The following is a 16,386-nucleotide window of genomic DNA, read 5'->3' on the forward strand; positions in this document are numbered from 1 at the left end:
AAACACAATTATCCAAAAGGGTGTTCATATCAGCATTTATCCACGCCACGCGCAGGCCCTGGGACTTAGTTAATGACTGATGCCATGTTCTGGACTCCCCACCCTCCTAGATAAGCAAATATCTAAACTTACGGGATTATTGTCACTATGTACTGGGAACAATTTAAGCCCCTGCAACACTAGCCAACAATTCTCAAGTAACACAAATGTAATTTATAAGAGAAGAATATTTGCCCCTCTCAAAGGTGGATTTGTGTAAGTAATTAGGGTTGCAGGCTTCATTCAAATTAACCAGATCAAATATCAAAATCAGATGGAGGGTGCTAGGCCTCTCCGGTCTCGTTGTAGGGAGTAGTGCCCTAGTCCAATGTTAGCACCCAAGTTGTGGTAGTCTTCCAGCTGTGTCCGCACCAATTTAGCATTAAAGTCCACACCTAAAGCACAAGTTACTACTTGTGTAACAATATATCTGTAAGAGACATTAGTTAGTGATAGATTCCTTACCTTAGAATATCCCCAGGCGTCAGACTGGATCTGGAAAGTTTTGCTAGCAGTACCCCTACGCATCAGTAGGTGGTGTCCCGCGGCTTCGCGTCAGTCGCTGGCGTCGTAAGCGCAGAGATGACGTCACAGACTACTTAGGTGCCACCATTGCGCGCGGACGTCAGTTCTGTACACGACTTTCCGCGCCAGGAACGCAGAGCCATGCAAGAAACTGATCACTGGTGCCATGAAACTAGGGCCCTGAAAGGGGATGACCTTAACCCAAGAAATCAGTTCACAGAACGGGGAGGATGGGTGGGGCGGTTAGGAATCTATCACTAACTAATGTGTCTTGCAGATATATTGTTACACAAGTAGTAACTTGCGCATCTGAAAGAGACATGTTAGTGATAGATTCCTTACCTTAGAATAGATACCCCAGCAATACTAACCCCGGGGGTGGGCCTGCGAACAGATTACACCAGAAAGTCACGGAGAACAGTACGGTCAAAGAAGCAGTCTCTCCGGACTTGACTGTCAAGGCAGTAATGGTTAGTAAACGTGAGCAGCGAGGCCCACGTGGCTGCCTGACAAATGTCCTGCAAGGGAACGCCACGTCCCATGGCAGTAGTGGCTGCAGTTGCCCTGGAAGAATGGGCACGCAGCCCCACAGGAGGTTCCTTCTTAACCAAGAAGTAACATACTTTGATGCACAGACTGACCCACCGAGAGATGGTGTGTTTGTGCACAGCCCGACCCTTTTAGGCGCCCACGTACCCAACAAAGAGCTGGTCATCCACCCGGAACTGCTGTGTACGCTTCAGATCGAATGCGAGCACACGTTTTGGGTCCAGACGGTGGAGGCTCTCCTTCCTTGAAGGACGCGGCGGCGGAAATAAGGTAGGCAACGTGATGGTCTGCCCGATGTGGAAGGGCGTGACAACCTTTGGCAAAAATGAAGGACGGGTCCTTAACACCACCTTGTCCGGATGAACAGAAAGGAAAGGCGGTTTGGAAGAAAGAGCCTGGAGCTCACTCACTCTTCTGGCAGAGGTGATAGCGACCAGGAAAGCAGTCTTAAGAGTAAGAAGACTCAAAGGACAGGTATGAAGGGGCTCGAAAGGAGCGCACATCAGATAGGTCAAATTAAAGATTCAAGTCCCATTGAGGCATGATGAACGGCACACGAGGAAACATGTGCGTAATGCCTTTCAGGAAACAGTTAACAACCAGGGACTTCAAGAGAGAAGGCTGACCTGGAAGCCTCAAAGGCGGAGATGGCCGAAAGATCACCTTTGATAGTGCCCAGAGAAGAGCCCTGCTGGGCATTTTTTTCACGCTTTTCGTTCCGCTTTTAATTAATCTTTTCACGACTGGTTCCCAGTGCACGTCATTTTCTTTGCTTTTCCTTCCTGCTATAAACTTCTTGAACCCTCTGTTCCAAACGGTTCTTACCACTCTTTTTGCTCACGTAATGACATCTAGTTGCTCTCACAGGTCCCACTGCAGAGTCCGCATATGCCATCTGGCACGTTGCACTAGCAGGAGGCCATCAGGCCCAGGAGCCAGAGGGTCATCCGGACTGAAACCCGGGACAGAGGCTGAAAGATCGGAATCATAGCCTGAATATCCCGGACTTGCTGCTCGAGAGGATAAACCCAAAACAGCGTTGAATCCAGAACCGCTCCGATGAAGGGTAGCTTCTGAGAGGGACTCAGGTGCGACTTCGGCACGTTGATTGAGAACCCCAGCAAATGCAGGAGATCGGCCGTAGTCTGAAGGTGGTTGACGACTGCCTGGGGCGAGCCCGCCTTCAACCACCAGTCGTCAAGGTAAGGGAAGCCTGATACCCCCGACCTGTGCATATGAGCTGCGACCCCCGCCATCACCTTCGTGAACAACCGAGGGGCGCTGGTAAGGCCGAAGGGGAGCACGGCAAACTGAAAATGCTACTGGCCTACCGTGAACCGTAGAAAACGCCGGTGGGCCGGCAGGACGGGGATGTGAAAATATGCGTCCTGCAAGTCCAACGCTACCATCCAGACTCCAGGGTCGAAGGAAGCCAGAACATGAGCCAGAGTCAGCATTTTGAACTTTTCCTTCCGGAGGAAGCGATTGACGTTCTGGAGGTCCAAGATGGGGCGCAGCCCCCTTTGTCCTTCTTGGGGACCAGAAAGTAGTGGGAACAACAACCACTCCCTACTTCCGGCCCACGAATGCACTAAATGGCCCCCTTGGCCAAGAGGGCCGTGACATCCTGCTGGAGAAGTACCAAGTGAGCCCCCAACATGCGGTGGCACAGAGGTGGCATGGCTGGAGGGAAGGCCTGAAAGGGAGGAGAGTAACCTCTGAGGATGATCTGCAACACCCACTTGTCCAATGTGATATCGCACCAGTGGGGGAGGTGGTGGCGGATCCTGCCACCCACCGGCGTGGGGTGCTCCCCAAAGCTTGGATTTGGAAGGTTTGGAGGTAGAAGCAGCGGGGGCTGAGGTGGACTGACCCCCACGCTGATTCCCAGACCCGTCCCTGCAGAAGCCGCATCCGTGCTGAGGCTGGTTCTGCACAGGCTTGCTTAAGGAACGGGCCTGGGCGCCTCTGCAGTGGCCATGAAAGGAACGAAACCCAGAAGTGGCCGGGCTTTTTGCAGAAAGACTCAAGTACTTGGCCAAGGCCTGCGAGTCCTTAAAACGCTCCATTGCAGTGCCATCAAAGGGCATGTCCATGAGCGAGCTCTGGACATCGGGCGAGAATCCAGTAGATCGCAACCAGGCGTGGCGACGCAGCGCCACAGTCGTAGATATCGTCCTTCCCAACGAGTCAGCGGTGTCCAAACCACACCGAATGGCAAACTTAGCCGCATCCTTACCCTCAGCAACCGCCTGGGAAAGCACAACATGGACCTCCTCAGGACACTGAGGCAACACCTGAGCAACCGTATCCCACACCGCGTGGGAATAGCAGCCCAATAAGCAGGCGGTGTTCACCAACAGAAGCCCCAAGCTGGCCGAAGAGAACAACCGCTTACCGAACTGTTCCAGCTTCTTAGAGTACTTATCCGGTGGAGTCATGTGAAAGGCACTCTGCGACGTCAAGGCTTGCATGACCAGACTCTCAGGCCTGGGATGAGTGGTCAGAAACGTGGGGTCACCAGGAGCCGGGCGGTGACGCCTGGCAACATTCTTATCCACAGGGGTCCCTGTGGCCGGCCTCGACCAAGTGCCCAACAAGACATCGGTGGGGGCGTCGTTGAAGGGAAGCAGGGGCTCCGATGAAGTAGACGCCGTCTGGAGCACCTCAGTGAGGAGATTAGTTTTGAGGGCCACCGTAGGAAGATAGAGGTTGAGGACCTCAGCAGCGCGACGGAGCACCATTGTGTAGGAAGCGCCATCCTCCACCATAGTAAGCGGGGGAGAGGCAAACCCCGGGTCAGACGAGACATCGAGGTCGCCGGCGTCCTCCAAGTTGTCCACCCAGTCCTGTTCGGAGTCACACTGCCAGGCAAGAGGGTCCTCGGACCCCTCCCAGTCATCCTCCACCTCCATTGCAGGAGGAACAGACCGTGGCGGCAGAGCCGAAGAAGAAACATACGGCGTCGGAAACGGCACCATGAATGGCGCCAGTCGGGGCCAAGCCGGCGCCGCCTCCCAATGCGGATCCCAAGCAGGAACTAAATGGTCCTGGAACCGGAGCAAGGGCGGAACAAACGGCACCCACTGCGGCACCAGAGGCGGAGCCGAGGGAGGCGCTGGGGCCAGAGCCGGCAGCGCTGGACCTCGTGGCACTGGGGCCGGAGCCAACGGCGCAGGATCCTGTGGCACCGAAGACGGCCCAACAGGATCTGGACACGGGACCGCAGGGCCCAAAGGCGCGCCGGCAGGAGCCCGAGGCCTAAAAAGGCGGCCCATGGTGGCAAGAAACTCTTACACCTGTTCGGGAGTCGCCGACGGACCCGGGTAAGGCGGGTAGGCTGCGGGACTCCCAGGCTCCATAGGAGCCGCAGGGGCAGAACCCCTGTCCCCCTCGTCTGCATCTGAGGACCGGCAGGGGGACGTCAGAGAGCGAACATGCTTCTTCGACTTTATGACTTCGCTTACCAGAATCCGAGGGCGAAGACTTGGAGCCCGAGGAGCGACGACTGCGGCCCCGCGAGCGATCCCGGGAACGGTCCCTGGATCTGGAACATCGCTGGGACGAGTGCCGGACCTCCAGCAGCTTCCTGCGCCGCTCCCTCAATGCCTTCGGGCCATGGCCCGAAAGTCCCGGCAGGACCGGGAGTCGTGGTCAGTCTGCAGGCAGTAGAGGCAAACATCGTGGGGGTCCGCCACCGACATTGTGACGGCAGGTCTCACAAGATTTCAATCCAGGCATCCCTATGTGCAACAGGAGAAAAGGGAAGACAAAAATCTCAAAAGTGTAGTCAAAAAGTGACTAAGGTACGTGGTCTAACCGGATCTGCGCTTGCTGGCGTGGAAGAAGAAAGAACCGAAGTCAGCGCGCATGGGTGGCGCCCAAGTAGTCTCCCGTGACGTCATCTCAGCACCAGCGACGGACACGGAGCCGCAGGACGCCACCTACTGACGCGCAGGGGTACTGCTAGTAAAACTTGCCGGATCCAGTCTGACGCCTGGGGATATTCTAAGGTAAGGAATCTATCACCAACGTGTCTCTTCAGATATATTGTAGTACTGTGAGAAAGTGCCCTCTTTCTTGCATGGTATGCCCCCACTTTTTGCTTTATTGCTGATGTGCTTTGACTGAGTGTGCCCTGGGCTCCTGCCAATCAGGTACCCTGGGCTCCTGCCAATCAGGTACCCAAGGCCTGTGTTCCTTCCCTAAAACTGCATTTAAACCTAAACACAATTGGCATCTCTGGCCACATGTCAGCCCCTGGTAAATGGTACCATAGGTACCCAGGGCACTGTGACCAGAGAAGGCCCCCAAGGACTGCAGCACTTAGTGCCACCCTCAGAAGCCCTGTACCCTGACACACACACACTGCCTTTGCAGGCTGAGTGTCTGGGTGCAGAACAAAACAAAGCCGAGATGGCACACATCCCTGTATGCCATTCCCACAAACCACTGCCCTGGAATACCTCAGTCACCCCTCTAGCTGGGTGCCCTATGCCAGTGGTGAGGGTACAGGTGCATGAGCCCTGTACCCCTACAGTGCCCAGGTCCATTCCTTGGCCCTGTAAGTGCAGTGCTGCCATTAAGAGTATATGGTGCTGGGCGGTTGTCATCACGAACTCCACAGAACCATAATGGCTGCACTGAAGGAGTTTGGTCTCAAACTTCTCAGCACATTAAACCCACACTGATGCCAGTGTGGGATTTAATGTAAAATGCACCACAGATGGCATCTTAGAGATGCCCCCTGAAAAACGACCAACTACCAGTGACCTGACTGAGTGGCTGCGCAGGCTGCCACCACCAGACATGTTTCTGGACCCCTGGGTCAAGAGCTTGCTGCTCTTGAGGGCCTGAAACAAAGCACATCCTGGGACGAGGTGCCAAGCCTCCTCCCCCACGATGGGCAGGGTTCACGAAGGAGAAGCTTCAAAGGCATGCCGCCTTTGTGAGCCTCTCCAGGCCACTTGCTGTACTCAGCAACTGGTTCCCACTGGTTCTGCCCCCCCTTTGGGCAGGAAAAACAAAGTGAGGAAGAGAAGTGTGCCCACCTCTGCCAACTCCACCCCTAAGGTGGGGGAGGCGAGGTGAAGCACAACCTCGAGTCCCCGCCATCTTGAGGATGGGGGGACCCAGCCAACCAGGAACAGGCTCTTGCCCCCCTCCCACAGGAGAGTGGCAGAATAGGGGGTGTACCCACCCCAAGGAAGGGACCCATTGGTCCCTGCCCTTTACCTATCTGTAACGCCCCTAAATTTAGTATTTAGGGGCACCCTGAACCTTCCTTCCTCAGATACAGATTCCGAAACTACAAGAAGAAAGAAGACCAGCCATGCAGTTGCTAACAAGAGGACGACACCAACTGACTTGGCCCCAGCCCTACCGGACGGTCAACCCTCGAACCTGCTCCTGCTAAACCCTGGCGTCTCCAGTGGTCAGCAACCTCAAAAACCCCAGAGGACCAGACTGCCTTGCTCAACTAAAGACTGGGACTCTCACGAGCAGTGGCTCTGCTCAAACATCTGCAACCCTAGGCCCTGGCCTGAAACGGCGGATCCTACCCACTCTGCACCAGCCGAGCCCGGCCTAAGCTAAAGTGGACAAAGACCACGAGGCCGTCCCCCCCCCCCCCCCTCCCCCCGGCGACTGTGACCAAGAATCCAGCACCCAAGGACTCACCTCGACACTCCTGACGACGCCTGTAGCCTCAACACCAGGGACCCCTCCAACCGCAACCAGCAGAGGGTAAGATTTCCCGACGCCTAAAGACACCCCTGCACCCAGCGCCCCACGGCCCCTTGTGCCCAACTCCTGGGTGTCTACCCAACCTACAGCTTCCCAACTTAACTCTCGAAGTGGTGGTCGCACCTGAAGAATCATCATCCCCGAGTTTGCAGCCTTTGTCTCGCAGCTTTCCCATTGAAACCCTTTGGGCGCCTGACAGCCCAGAAGCCCACTGCAGCCAGCTGCCCCAGTGCCGCTGAGGGTGCACCAACTACCCTGTTAGACTTCCCCACTTGCCCAGAGTAAGTGACCAGGAGCTCCTCTCCCACAGCCGTGTGGCCTGCCTGCTAGCAGCCACCAACCAAAGGCCCCCTGCCCGCCATAGGCTAACATTGGGCCTACACTCACTGAACCCAGCCGCCCCTGTGTCGCTGAGGGTGTGCCAGTACCATCCTGAACCTGGGAGACCCCTCGAGTCTTGCCCCAGAACCTTAACTCTGCCAGCAGAGTACTTACCTGAAAGCTGATAACTTACATTTTCTCCACAGAGTAACATTGACTGGTTTTCACTTGGAAATTCTTCTAAGTGTCGAGTTTTGAAACTTTGAAATATTCACTAAAAATCGTCCGATTAACGAAAACGAAATTACTCGCCTGTTCTCAGGAGAGATCCCATTGCTGGACGTAGGTGCCCAACACGGACCAGAAAAAGCTATTACAACTGTGATTTTCCTATAACCTGATTTTCCTCCGTAGGATAACATTGCCTGGTTTTTACCAGAAATTCTTCCAAGTGTCGATTTTTGCAACATACAAATATTCCTTAAAAATCGCCTGTTGAACACAAACTATTTCTTTCAACTGTTTACAGGAAATGCACCAGGGCTGAATCCAGGATCCAGCCCTGAGTAAGAAAAACGTTCGTAAAGTAATTCTATTGCAGTTTACTTAAAAATCCCATTGAGCTCAATGTTCTAGATATACAAAGTATTGTGTTGCCTATTGCAACCCCTGTACCTTATTGCATTCAAAGTCTATTTTGTTCATTGAAAGTATTCAACAACAGCATCTTATTTTGATAAAGTATTTTATGCAAACCTGTGGTTCTAAAATAAAACAGTATATTTTTGTATGCAAAACAATTGGCCTAGAGTTCTGTTCTTGAGTGTGTGAGACCATTTGCTGACTGAGTAAGAACATCAAATGCTTTACACTGTCCTCTGATTCTGCCTTACTGCTCGACCAAGCTACCACTTTAGAGAGTAAGGTTCTATATAACTTTAACCTCTGGAGACTCTATACACACTGTACCTCACTTTGGTGCAGTATATATAGAGCCAGTTTCTTACATGTACCCTTTGTGCAAATAAGCAAGTTTAACTTCCAAGTCTATAAAGAAATCATTTACCTTGTCGAACTCAAGGAACCCATTACAGAAATTTATAAAAACATTATTTATATCATTATGCCACATAAAAAGGAGTGTGCCTCAACAAATTGTTACGGGTGCTCTGTAGGGGCACGACCATGTTAAAGTACCTCAGTTACCACTTTAGACGTCAACTCCATAGTGGGTAGCTGAAGGTCTAGAACATATGCTGCCCTTCTTATAACTGTGAAGGAGGCGCTTTCCTCCGTGGCAGGACCAGAAGGAGAAGGAGATCCAAGTCTAGTGTCTGGAGAAGTATCCAGACCAATGGCATCTTGAAATTCTTCATACCAGTTTTCCTCATCATACTGGGGAACACAGTCACCCACTTCATTTTAATAGCCATTGTCTAAGTCAGGGTACATTTGGGCCCTACCACTCGGGAAGGGTAAAGTATTTGACTCTGAAAGATTATCTATTGGCTGCATGCCGGTGGGAGATCGACTCCATCTCAGTGGAGGTGGATTCTGCTTGGAGTCATATAGCACTATGGGCTGAACATCCCACTTCAGCATCAAGATCTGCGTCTCTACAAAGGGAATCTGTGTAGTGTCGGTTCTGAACCAGACATGAGATCAAGGAGCGCAAGGTGCAGAGAAAGGGAGTGCCAGCAGACGTCTGACTGGAGGCCTTGTGGATCCTTGGAGCCCTTAGGCACGCAAGCTGCTGAAAATGGACAGCATGGCCTCTCAGAAGGCTTCTATTTGCTGTGATGTCACAGATGGAGTTTGCAACACAGAGTCCAGGACAAGACTTGGACGGAGCTCTGAAGTGAGACAGGGAGGCGCATTGATGCCTTCTCTGGAGTCCGAATGTGATGGGAAGGAGACGATTCCTGCTTCCACTTATGTTTTCTTTTTGAGACTTACCCAAAGACTTCGACCAAGACTAGGATCTGCATCGGGAGAGGAACTATTCTTTTGACTACGACCAGTTGCATTGTGAAGTGTTCTAGTATTTGGTGATGTAAATTTTGTCCTCATGGTCCCGTATGGCCTTCGGGTTCATCTGGGAACAGTGGTCGCAGGTTATGGAGTCATAGTCCGACCACAGACAACATGAGCATACGCCATAAGCATACTTTGAGAGAGTCTGTTAGACATCTGCTTGCAACAGGGCCCTACACGGTTTGATCCTTTTTCCCTTAGGGTGGTGAACGTTTCCCTTGCACAGTGGTAGATCTTGATAAAATCAGTGGCCTGAAAGAGCAAGCAAAAGCTCTGGATTGGTCTCTGAATGTGTGGAAACATAAGAACAGCCATCAATGCGAATGGGTGGTGGTTATATGTGGCTCAGCTTATCACTTCCACCACAGAATGATACCCACACACAGCCACATGACACCACCCATCAGCGCGCAGGAGAACAGCTTCATCCATCTTAATGGAAGAACTTTGTACTCGTAGTGATTGCTGCTGACCACTAATCTCGGGAACTTGCAGTGCTTCTTGGCTTTTGGTATTTGGAAGTATGAAGATTGAAGATCTATGGAATATAGCCAATCCCCTTGATGGATGTGCAGGTAGACTTGATGAAATACTAGCATCCTGAACGTTTCCTTCATATCCATTTGTTTGCCAGTTTTAGATCCAGACTTGGTCTGAATTAGTTCAACGGGCCTTTCTTTTTTACCAACACAATAAATTCCCATTCCTTTCAGAGAAAGAGGTACAACCTCCAAAGCTTGATTTTGCAGGAGAAAATAAACCTTTTGTTGACGTCTCTCCAGATGTGTGGCTACTTCTTTGATGGTATAGCTGACGGAGGATGGGTGAAGCGGAGACAGTAGCCTTTCTGAACAATATTCAGTATCCATGTGTCTTTTGTGACGGAACTCCACTCTTCGAGGTAGTTGAAAATGCATCCATTCCACGCCCACCTCTTCCCCAGAGTGCGTACCGGAAGAGGGTGAACTAGAGAATCATTGTTTTCTCCCTGAAGGAAGTTTAAATGCTGCAGCCAACTGGTGACCACCTCTACCTTTTGGTTGGAGCCTTTGTTAGCGGAAAAGGCCTATGATGCTGTGGTTGGTGACCTTGAGGACACCAGGGTCGGAACCCACTGTGGGTAGTATCGCCTTTCATAAGGTCTGTAAGGTGGTTCCTTATGCTCTTTCTTTCCTCATGACCAACAGCTTTTAAACCTAAATTTTGGCTTTCATACGGGCCATTTCATCATCAGCATGACTTCCATATAAAGTTATGCTAGAGGAAAGCAAATTTAGGATCCGTTGTTGAGATTCTGGCTTGACGGCCATTGGTCAAGAATATCTTTTTAAAGCCAAAAAACGACAGCATCTCTGAACAGAAAACAGAGACAAGTCTGCAGCCACACTGATAGCTTGACTGAACAGCATCATGATATCATTCAAAATTTCAACAAAGTCTCCTCTACGATCTCATAAAAGATAAACAAATTCCTGAAGGGAGTCCGATATGATCAGTCTTCTCTGCCCAGAAGAGCAGTAGCACTTGCCGACTTTATGATGGTAGCCACTGTAGCTCGCATTTTCCATTCCGCAGAATCCAGTTTTCTGCTTTCCTTGACTGGTAGAAAGTAGACCAGGGAGCTGTGGCATGAAACCCTGTTCTGTTAAAAGTACTTCTAAAGTGCACATACACCAACCGGTTTCTTGGAGCTTGTGCTTTTGCTGCCAAGACCACTACAGATTCGGGAAGAGGATCCGAACGAAGAAAAAGAGGATCTGGATTAGGAGGCCTGTACACCTTTTTGTAGCCTCGATGGCACAGCCTTAGCTGCAATAGGTGTGTGGAAGAATTCCACTGCCACCTCCAACAGGCCTGGAAATAAATGGAGGTGGTGGCCTTGTGGATGAATGATGGTGATAGGTCTCAAAATCACAAATGTGGTAGCCTGTAAGTGCTGGCAGAGGGATATTAAGTTTGTTAGCTCCCGGATGAGCACCTCCTGAAAAGTAGTTTTGCTATCGTCAGCTGGGGAGTTAGTCAAGTGAGGCGAAAACCTTTTTGTGTCAGTGGATGTTGATAAATGCAGATGAGTGGGAACATGTTCTAGACCAATGTCTACGCCTAGATGGATCTCCGGAAGAGGAGATTTATCTTGAGCAACAAGAGTGATGTCTTGATCTTGCTGTTCATCTGTGAGGCGATATGGGTCTAGGCAAAGATTTATATCTCCCTGGTGCCATAGGTGATGGAGGGTTCGACCCCAAACGTTCTACCAGAGGAGGAGGGCGAGTAGCAGAAGGAAGAGGTGGAGAAGTCGCTAGAGAAACTAGGGATTGTGGAGGTGAAGACTGCAAAGCAGGAGCAGGAGAATCTGGTGTGACCAACCGGAATGATGACATAGATAGCAAATATTCTCTGTATTGAGTTCAATGTAGCAGGCAACCTTCTCAACCTCATCTTTCTTACCCAATTGGCAGATTTGCATATTGAAAAAGAAGAACCAGTGTGTCTCAACGTCTATGGGTGCTTCGACGTCATGGCGTGCCTCAACGTTGAACGTTTTTCAAGTCACACCGTTGAGTGTCTTCTCTTGCATGTTGGCCCAGTCCTCGATGCCAAATATTTTGACACAACCGTGACTCAATGATGAAGCCCTCGCTGTTGAATGGGAGTATTATTGTTTTTCAGGGTGATGTCTCTTTTTGGATCTCCCTTTCATGGAGTCCTCAGTGAAGGGGTAAAGCACTAGTAGTGAGCTGGCCCTTTTCTCACTCGTTCAATGATCCTGCGCCTTCAGATAGCGCCCCCATGCTGTTTTGTGCAGCAGAATCTTCTCCCAGTCACCAAAGCCAGAAAAATAGAACAGAGATAACTGCTACTGGCTAAGCATGATGGGATAATGGACGGCTGTGGGCCCTTGAAGATGCATTGTCAGTTTTCCACATTAAAATAACTGTAGCCTGTATGGCCACATTGTCCCGATTCCTTCAACGTCATTTTCTTTATAAAAGTTTTTTTTGGGGGAAACATTACTAATTTTCTAGTAACTTTTCTATGTACAGCCTATTTTACAGGCTGCAAAAATATTAACAGATTTGGCCTTCCGGAAGAACAGTGAAAATGGACCACAAAAGAGGATATATTTTAAAGAAATGCTTGGTGATCCGCATGTAGGTGGCACGATCGAGTGCATATCATCAACGGAGATCCCCTGAAAGAGAATGGTTATCTCCTTAGTGCATGGCAAGCTTTGCCTCACCTCAATTTTGAACATATTTTGTTATTCGTCCCACATGTTGACAGCATTATGTGCTATTCTCAGTTCTTTTTTAAAACAGTTGTTTGAAAGGAGAATGCAATGCTGCATTTTTCTTTGTAGTACTTCTTTTTCAATTGTAACATTGTCAATCTACACATTGTTTATAAAGGCATGCTTATTTTCCAAAATATTTGTTCCTAACTAAATGAATATCTATCTTTTTGCAAACAACTCATCTAAGTCCTTAAAACATATCACCAGGACAAGGTTCACATCTTTCATAAGCTTTATGGCTTGGTCCTAGCATCCCTATCCTGAAGTTTAATTTTGTTTTCATCTTTTCTATAGGACTAGGAGTCAGGCTGAGTGAAGGGAGGGATGATTTTGTTAATCCTTTACACGTACAGGTGTCACAAAGCAGAATCAAGAGCCTTTGTTGTTATGGAACATCGAAACAGTAGCAATTTCACAACTAGATAATGGTAAGCACATTACAGGGCTACCACAGGCGCATATCATGGAAGCCAAAATAATGCAACAGTACTGCCAAACAAAACCAGCAGATGCAGCCACAAGCTTCTAGCAGCACAGCCAGAAGCACACAGTGGTTCAACCAAGCAAACCGCAGTACAAGAATATACCACTACTTACAGCTAAGTGCAATGGGCTGAGGGGCGTTCTGGTGTCCGCTTCATTCAGCATGTCTGTCCCGGATGTCTCCATGAGCTGACAAACAGTCAAAACACAAAAAAGGTCATTGTTCCTTACAAGCTCAGTTAACCGATTTCTAACAGGGTGTAATCAGTGAGCCAAACGATGGTTTGCATTTCAAGGATTTACTGATTTCTTTGAAACAGGAGGGTCTATTCCCAAAGTCTAGTTCTTCAGAACACTTATACTGAATACATTTACAACAGGAATTATTCCAACATGTTTTAGCCTGATATTTATAACTAACCAGCTATCTTGGATCAGTGTAATCCCAGTTGACTGTTGATTAGGTCATGCAGTACCATGAAAGATTATTATTTCTGAGAGAAACAATTTTGATTATTATTATTAGTACAAACCAAATCACTCTGAATAGAGGGTCATCGCATTAATATTAAATCATCTTTGCTCAAACCGTAGGCATCTGGGTCACCACCCAGCTTCACATGTTTTTGAAGTTAAACTATTAGACATATTTGCAAACTGGTGGCAAGCTTTATGGGGTGGCCAGAATTTGCATAGTCGCGCTACGCAAAGCTCCGCGAAACGGTAAAAATTCTCAGCGAGCACGCAGAGTTCCGCGAACACGTGGAATTGCTTGTTCCGCCCGTTCACGATGCTTTTTTCCTGTTCGCTGACGCTGCTACAAGCTTTGCCATTTGACCAAGGGGCACCGTTTAAAAAACATCACTTTGAGACAGCAAATAAGGCAATCCCTAAACTGGCCACTGTTGTGAGTCTCAATGAGGATGCTAAGTGGCCTTAGTAGAAAAGTCTCTGAATACACCAGTTTTAGGATCTGCCCTTGATATTTCTAATTCCTTGATCAGTTATTAAACCAACACTAATTCTCAGCTATTTAGATTCACAGATTGGAACGTCACAGCACCATTATTGGACTCTGAGCCTGCCACGTGCGAAATGCACAGTCTTTGGTCTATGCAATGGGATTAGCAGGCCTACTAGGAACAGTCCTAGGAGCACTATAATTGGGCATGTCAGTGGACCTACTGTGAGGGGCTACAGAGAGCGAACCCTAGCCGCACCACTCTCTGGAGCCATCTTGTTTCCCTAGGACATCTGCAAGACAAAGATGGATGTGCACCTGTATGTTTAAGGTTTGAGAAGTACAACACCTGGACAGAGTTGCCAATGCCTATGTTACAGTTCCCATCCCACACAGGACTCTGGCAGATTTCAAGACGGGTAGTAGGAGACGGGTAGCACATAGGAGTTTGTGAGCTGGAAACTTAACATGGATGCAGACATGCTTGCCTCATCAAGAACTTAGCAAATAAAAACAAAGTGATTACCTCAAGCACAAAGTGAATGGCGGATCAACATGGGTTAAGGAGATTTTAAATAAGGTGCTAAAGGAAGATATACGCAAGGTTAAAACTGCTGGGTTTCAGCTGAACACGCCAAGGTGATGGAAATGCAAGCTGCGATCAGCATGTGCACTGATTTTTCTGAAGGATAAAAGCATTGTACCATGGAAGACAAAACACTTCTACTGCTTATATAGTGATCACAGTGAAGGGTGAACGGCTGTCGCAGAAAGCATTGTGATGTTTGTGTCCATGTAATGATATGGATAGTAAGTGATCAGAAAAGCCACTGACAAAAGGAGCAGCACAAAGATAAAACCTTATGCTCATTTGTTTGCATTGATAAGGCAAATCCAAATATTTCCGAGATCAAAACTGCATCTAAACTAATTAAACAGTAGCAGTACACAAGTACAGATATTTTTAACAAGCAGAAGTAAATGTACACACACTTACAACGTCCAGAGGAGTTTCCCTTGCAATCTGAAAGACAAAACCAAAGGATGAATGAACAAATAAATGTGTTTCCACGTCCACTGTCCTATATTATACACTTCTGCAGATACACACGGAGAATAAAGTCTAGGGAACAAGCAGCTCCGGCTGCTGCTCTGTTTCTCGTTAGCGTCAGGGCAGCTGGCATTAGCTTGTCATTCAAAGTGTTAACTCCAAACACTTACCACAGTCAGCTAGTAGGCCACGCAGTTACACAAGTAGAGACGTGGCTATGCCTCAGCATTCTATTTTGTCTTTTTAAATGGTTTGGGGAACTAATGGAAGAGAACTCAGTCAAAGCAATAGCTCAACATAACCCCCCTGTGCTTTTATTTGAAGCCAGAGGACTAGCAACAAACTAGGTGCTAGTGACCACAAATTAGGGAGAAGTCTGTGCGTGCACTTTCATTACAAAACAATGGGGTGTGCACATTCTTTTGGTATGTTAGGTATTTAACTTTACATGCGACATGACCACGGGACACTCGGCTACACGTGGGTGTTGCGGCAGCTAACCTTCGCATCATGAGGGAATGCGATATCAAGATGAACAAAACCCCACACTAACTCTTTAACCACCACCCTCTAGACATCCACTTAAGAAAGATGTCGCCAATATTAAAATCCAGGCCTCTTTCTTCAGCTGCGATCGTGCTATATGATTGAAGCAGCATCAGGAGCACATCGTGCTCTTTGAATCAATGGAAGAGGAGGTTTGTGAAAGGTAACAGCACACCGCTTTGAATGGGCTACACAACGGATATACTACATGGGTGTTTACTTTTTACCGTTTCATACAATCATTGGTTGTGGGAGAGGAGTTAATATTCTAAACTTGGCTGCTGCAGACTTTGTACGGGGTCAATATACTGCAACAACGCTGCGCTTGGATTTTTTTTTTTTTTTTAAATATGTTTATTAAATTTGTCCGTCAGCACATCAAAACCAACATATAAAAAAACTCATCCCTCAATGTACATGCCAGAAGAAATCCGTACTACCCACGCTTCCTCCCTAAGGCCCCAACCCTCCACCCTCTCTACCCCCACACCCCCCTGCCAGTGTGCCCGCGTCAACCCCTCCTTCACTTCTGCTGGGAGGGACCCGGGGTCCGAAAAATCCGAGCCCAAGGCAATCAAAAGAGCACGTCCACTGTTCTCAAGAGACCGGAGAACCCCCCCCCCCCCCCCCCCCCCCGCCGCCCATCGAGACCCCAGCCGCCAACCACGACTATTCGGCAGTTTCCAATACATTGTGCAAACGCTGAGTCCTCCACAGGTGTACCTAAGTGGCCCTATTCAGTGCGGTCTCCCCAGGCGTCTCAGAGGGCCCCACCCCGGGTTCCACACTCCTATCCCTGTCCACAGGATCCCTATCCTCCTCATTCAACTCCTCCAA

General features: G+C 49.1%; 1 protein-coding gene across 4 annotated transcripts in view; it reads right to left on the reverse strand.

Moving 5' to 3' along the window:
- Positions 1-16,386, reverse strand: part of ANKRD28 (ankyrin repeat domain 28) — a 783,346-nt gene that overhangs the window by 142,082 nt on the left and 624,878 nt on the right. For 2 of the 4 annotated variants that reach the window (XM_085630427.1, XM_085630429.1), the window contains exons 16-17: positions 14,950-14,976; positions 13,106-13,180 (exon numbers count right to left, since the gene is read on the reverse strand). In XM_085630427.1, the coding sequence (XP_085486553.1) occupies positions 13,106-13,180; positions 14,950-14,976 (102 nt within the window). Of the gene's footprint in view, positions 1-13,105; positions 13,181-14,943; positions 14,977-16,386 lie in introns of all 4 variants that reach the window. The other 2 variants (XM_085630426.1, XM_085630428.1) reach the window with 1 other exon arrangement.

Source organism: Triturus cristatus, chromosome 10 (genome assembly GCF_964204655.1).
Source record: "Triturus cristatus chromosome 10, aTriCri1.1, whole genome shotgun sequence".
NCBI classification, from domain to species: Eukaryota; Metazoa; Chordata; class Amphibia; order Caudata; family Salamandridae; genus Triturus; species Triturus cristatus.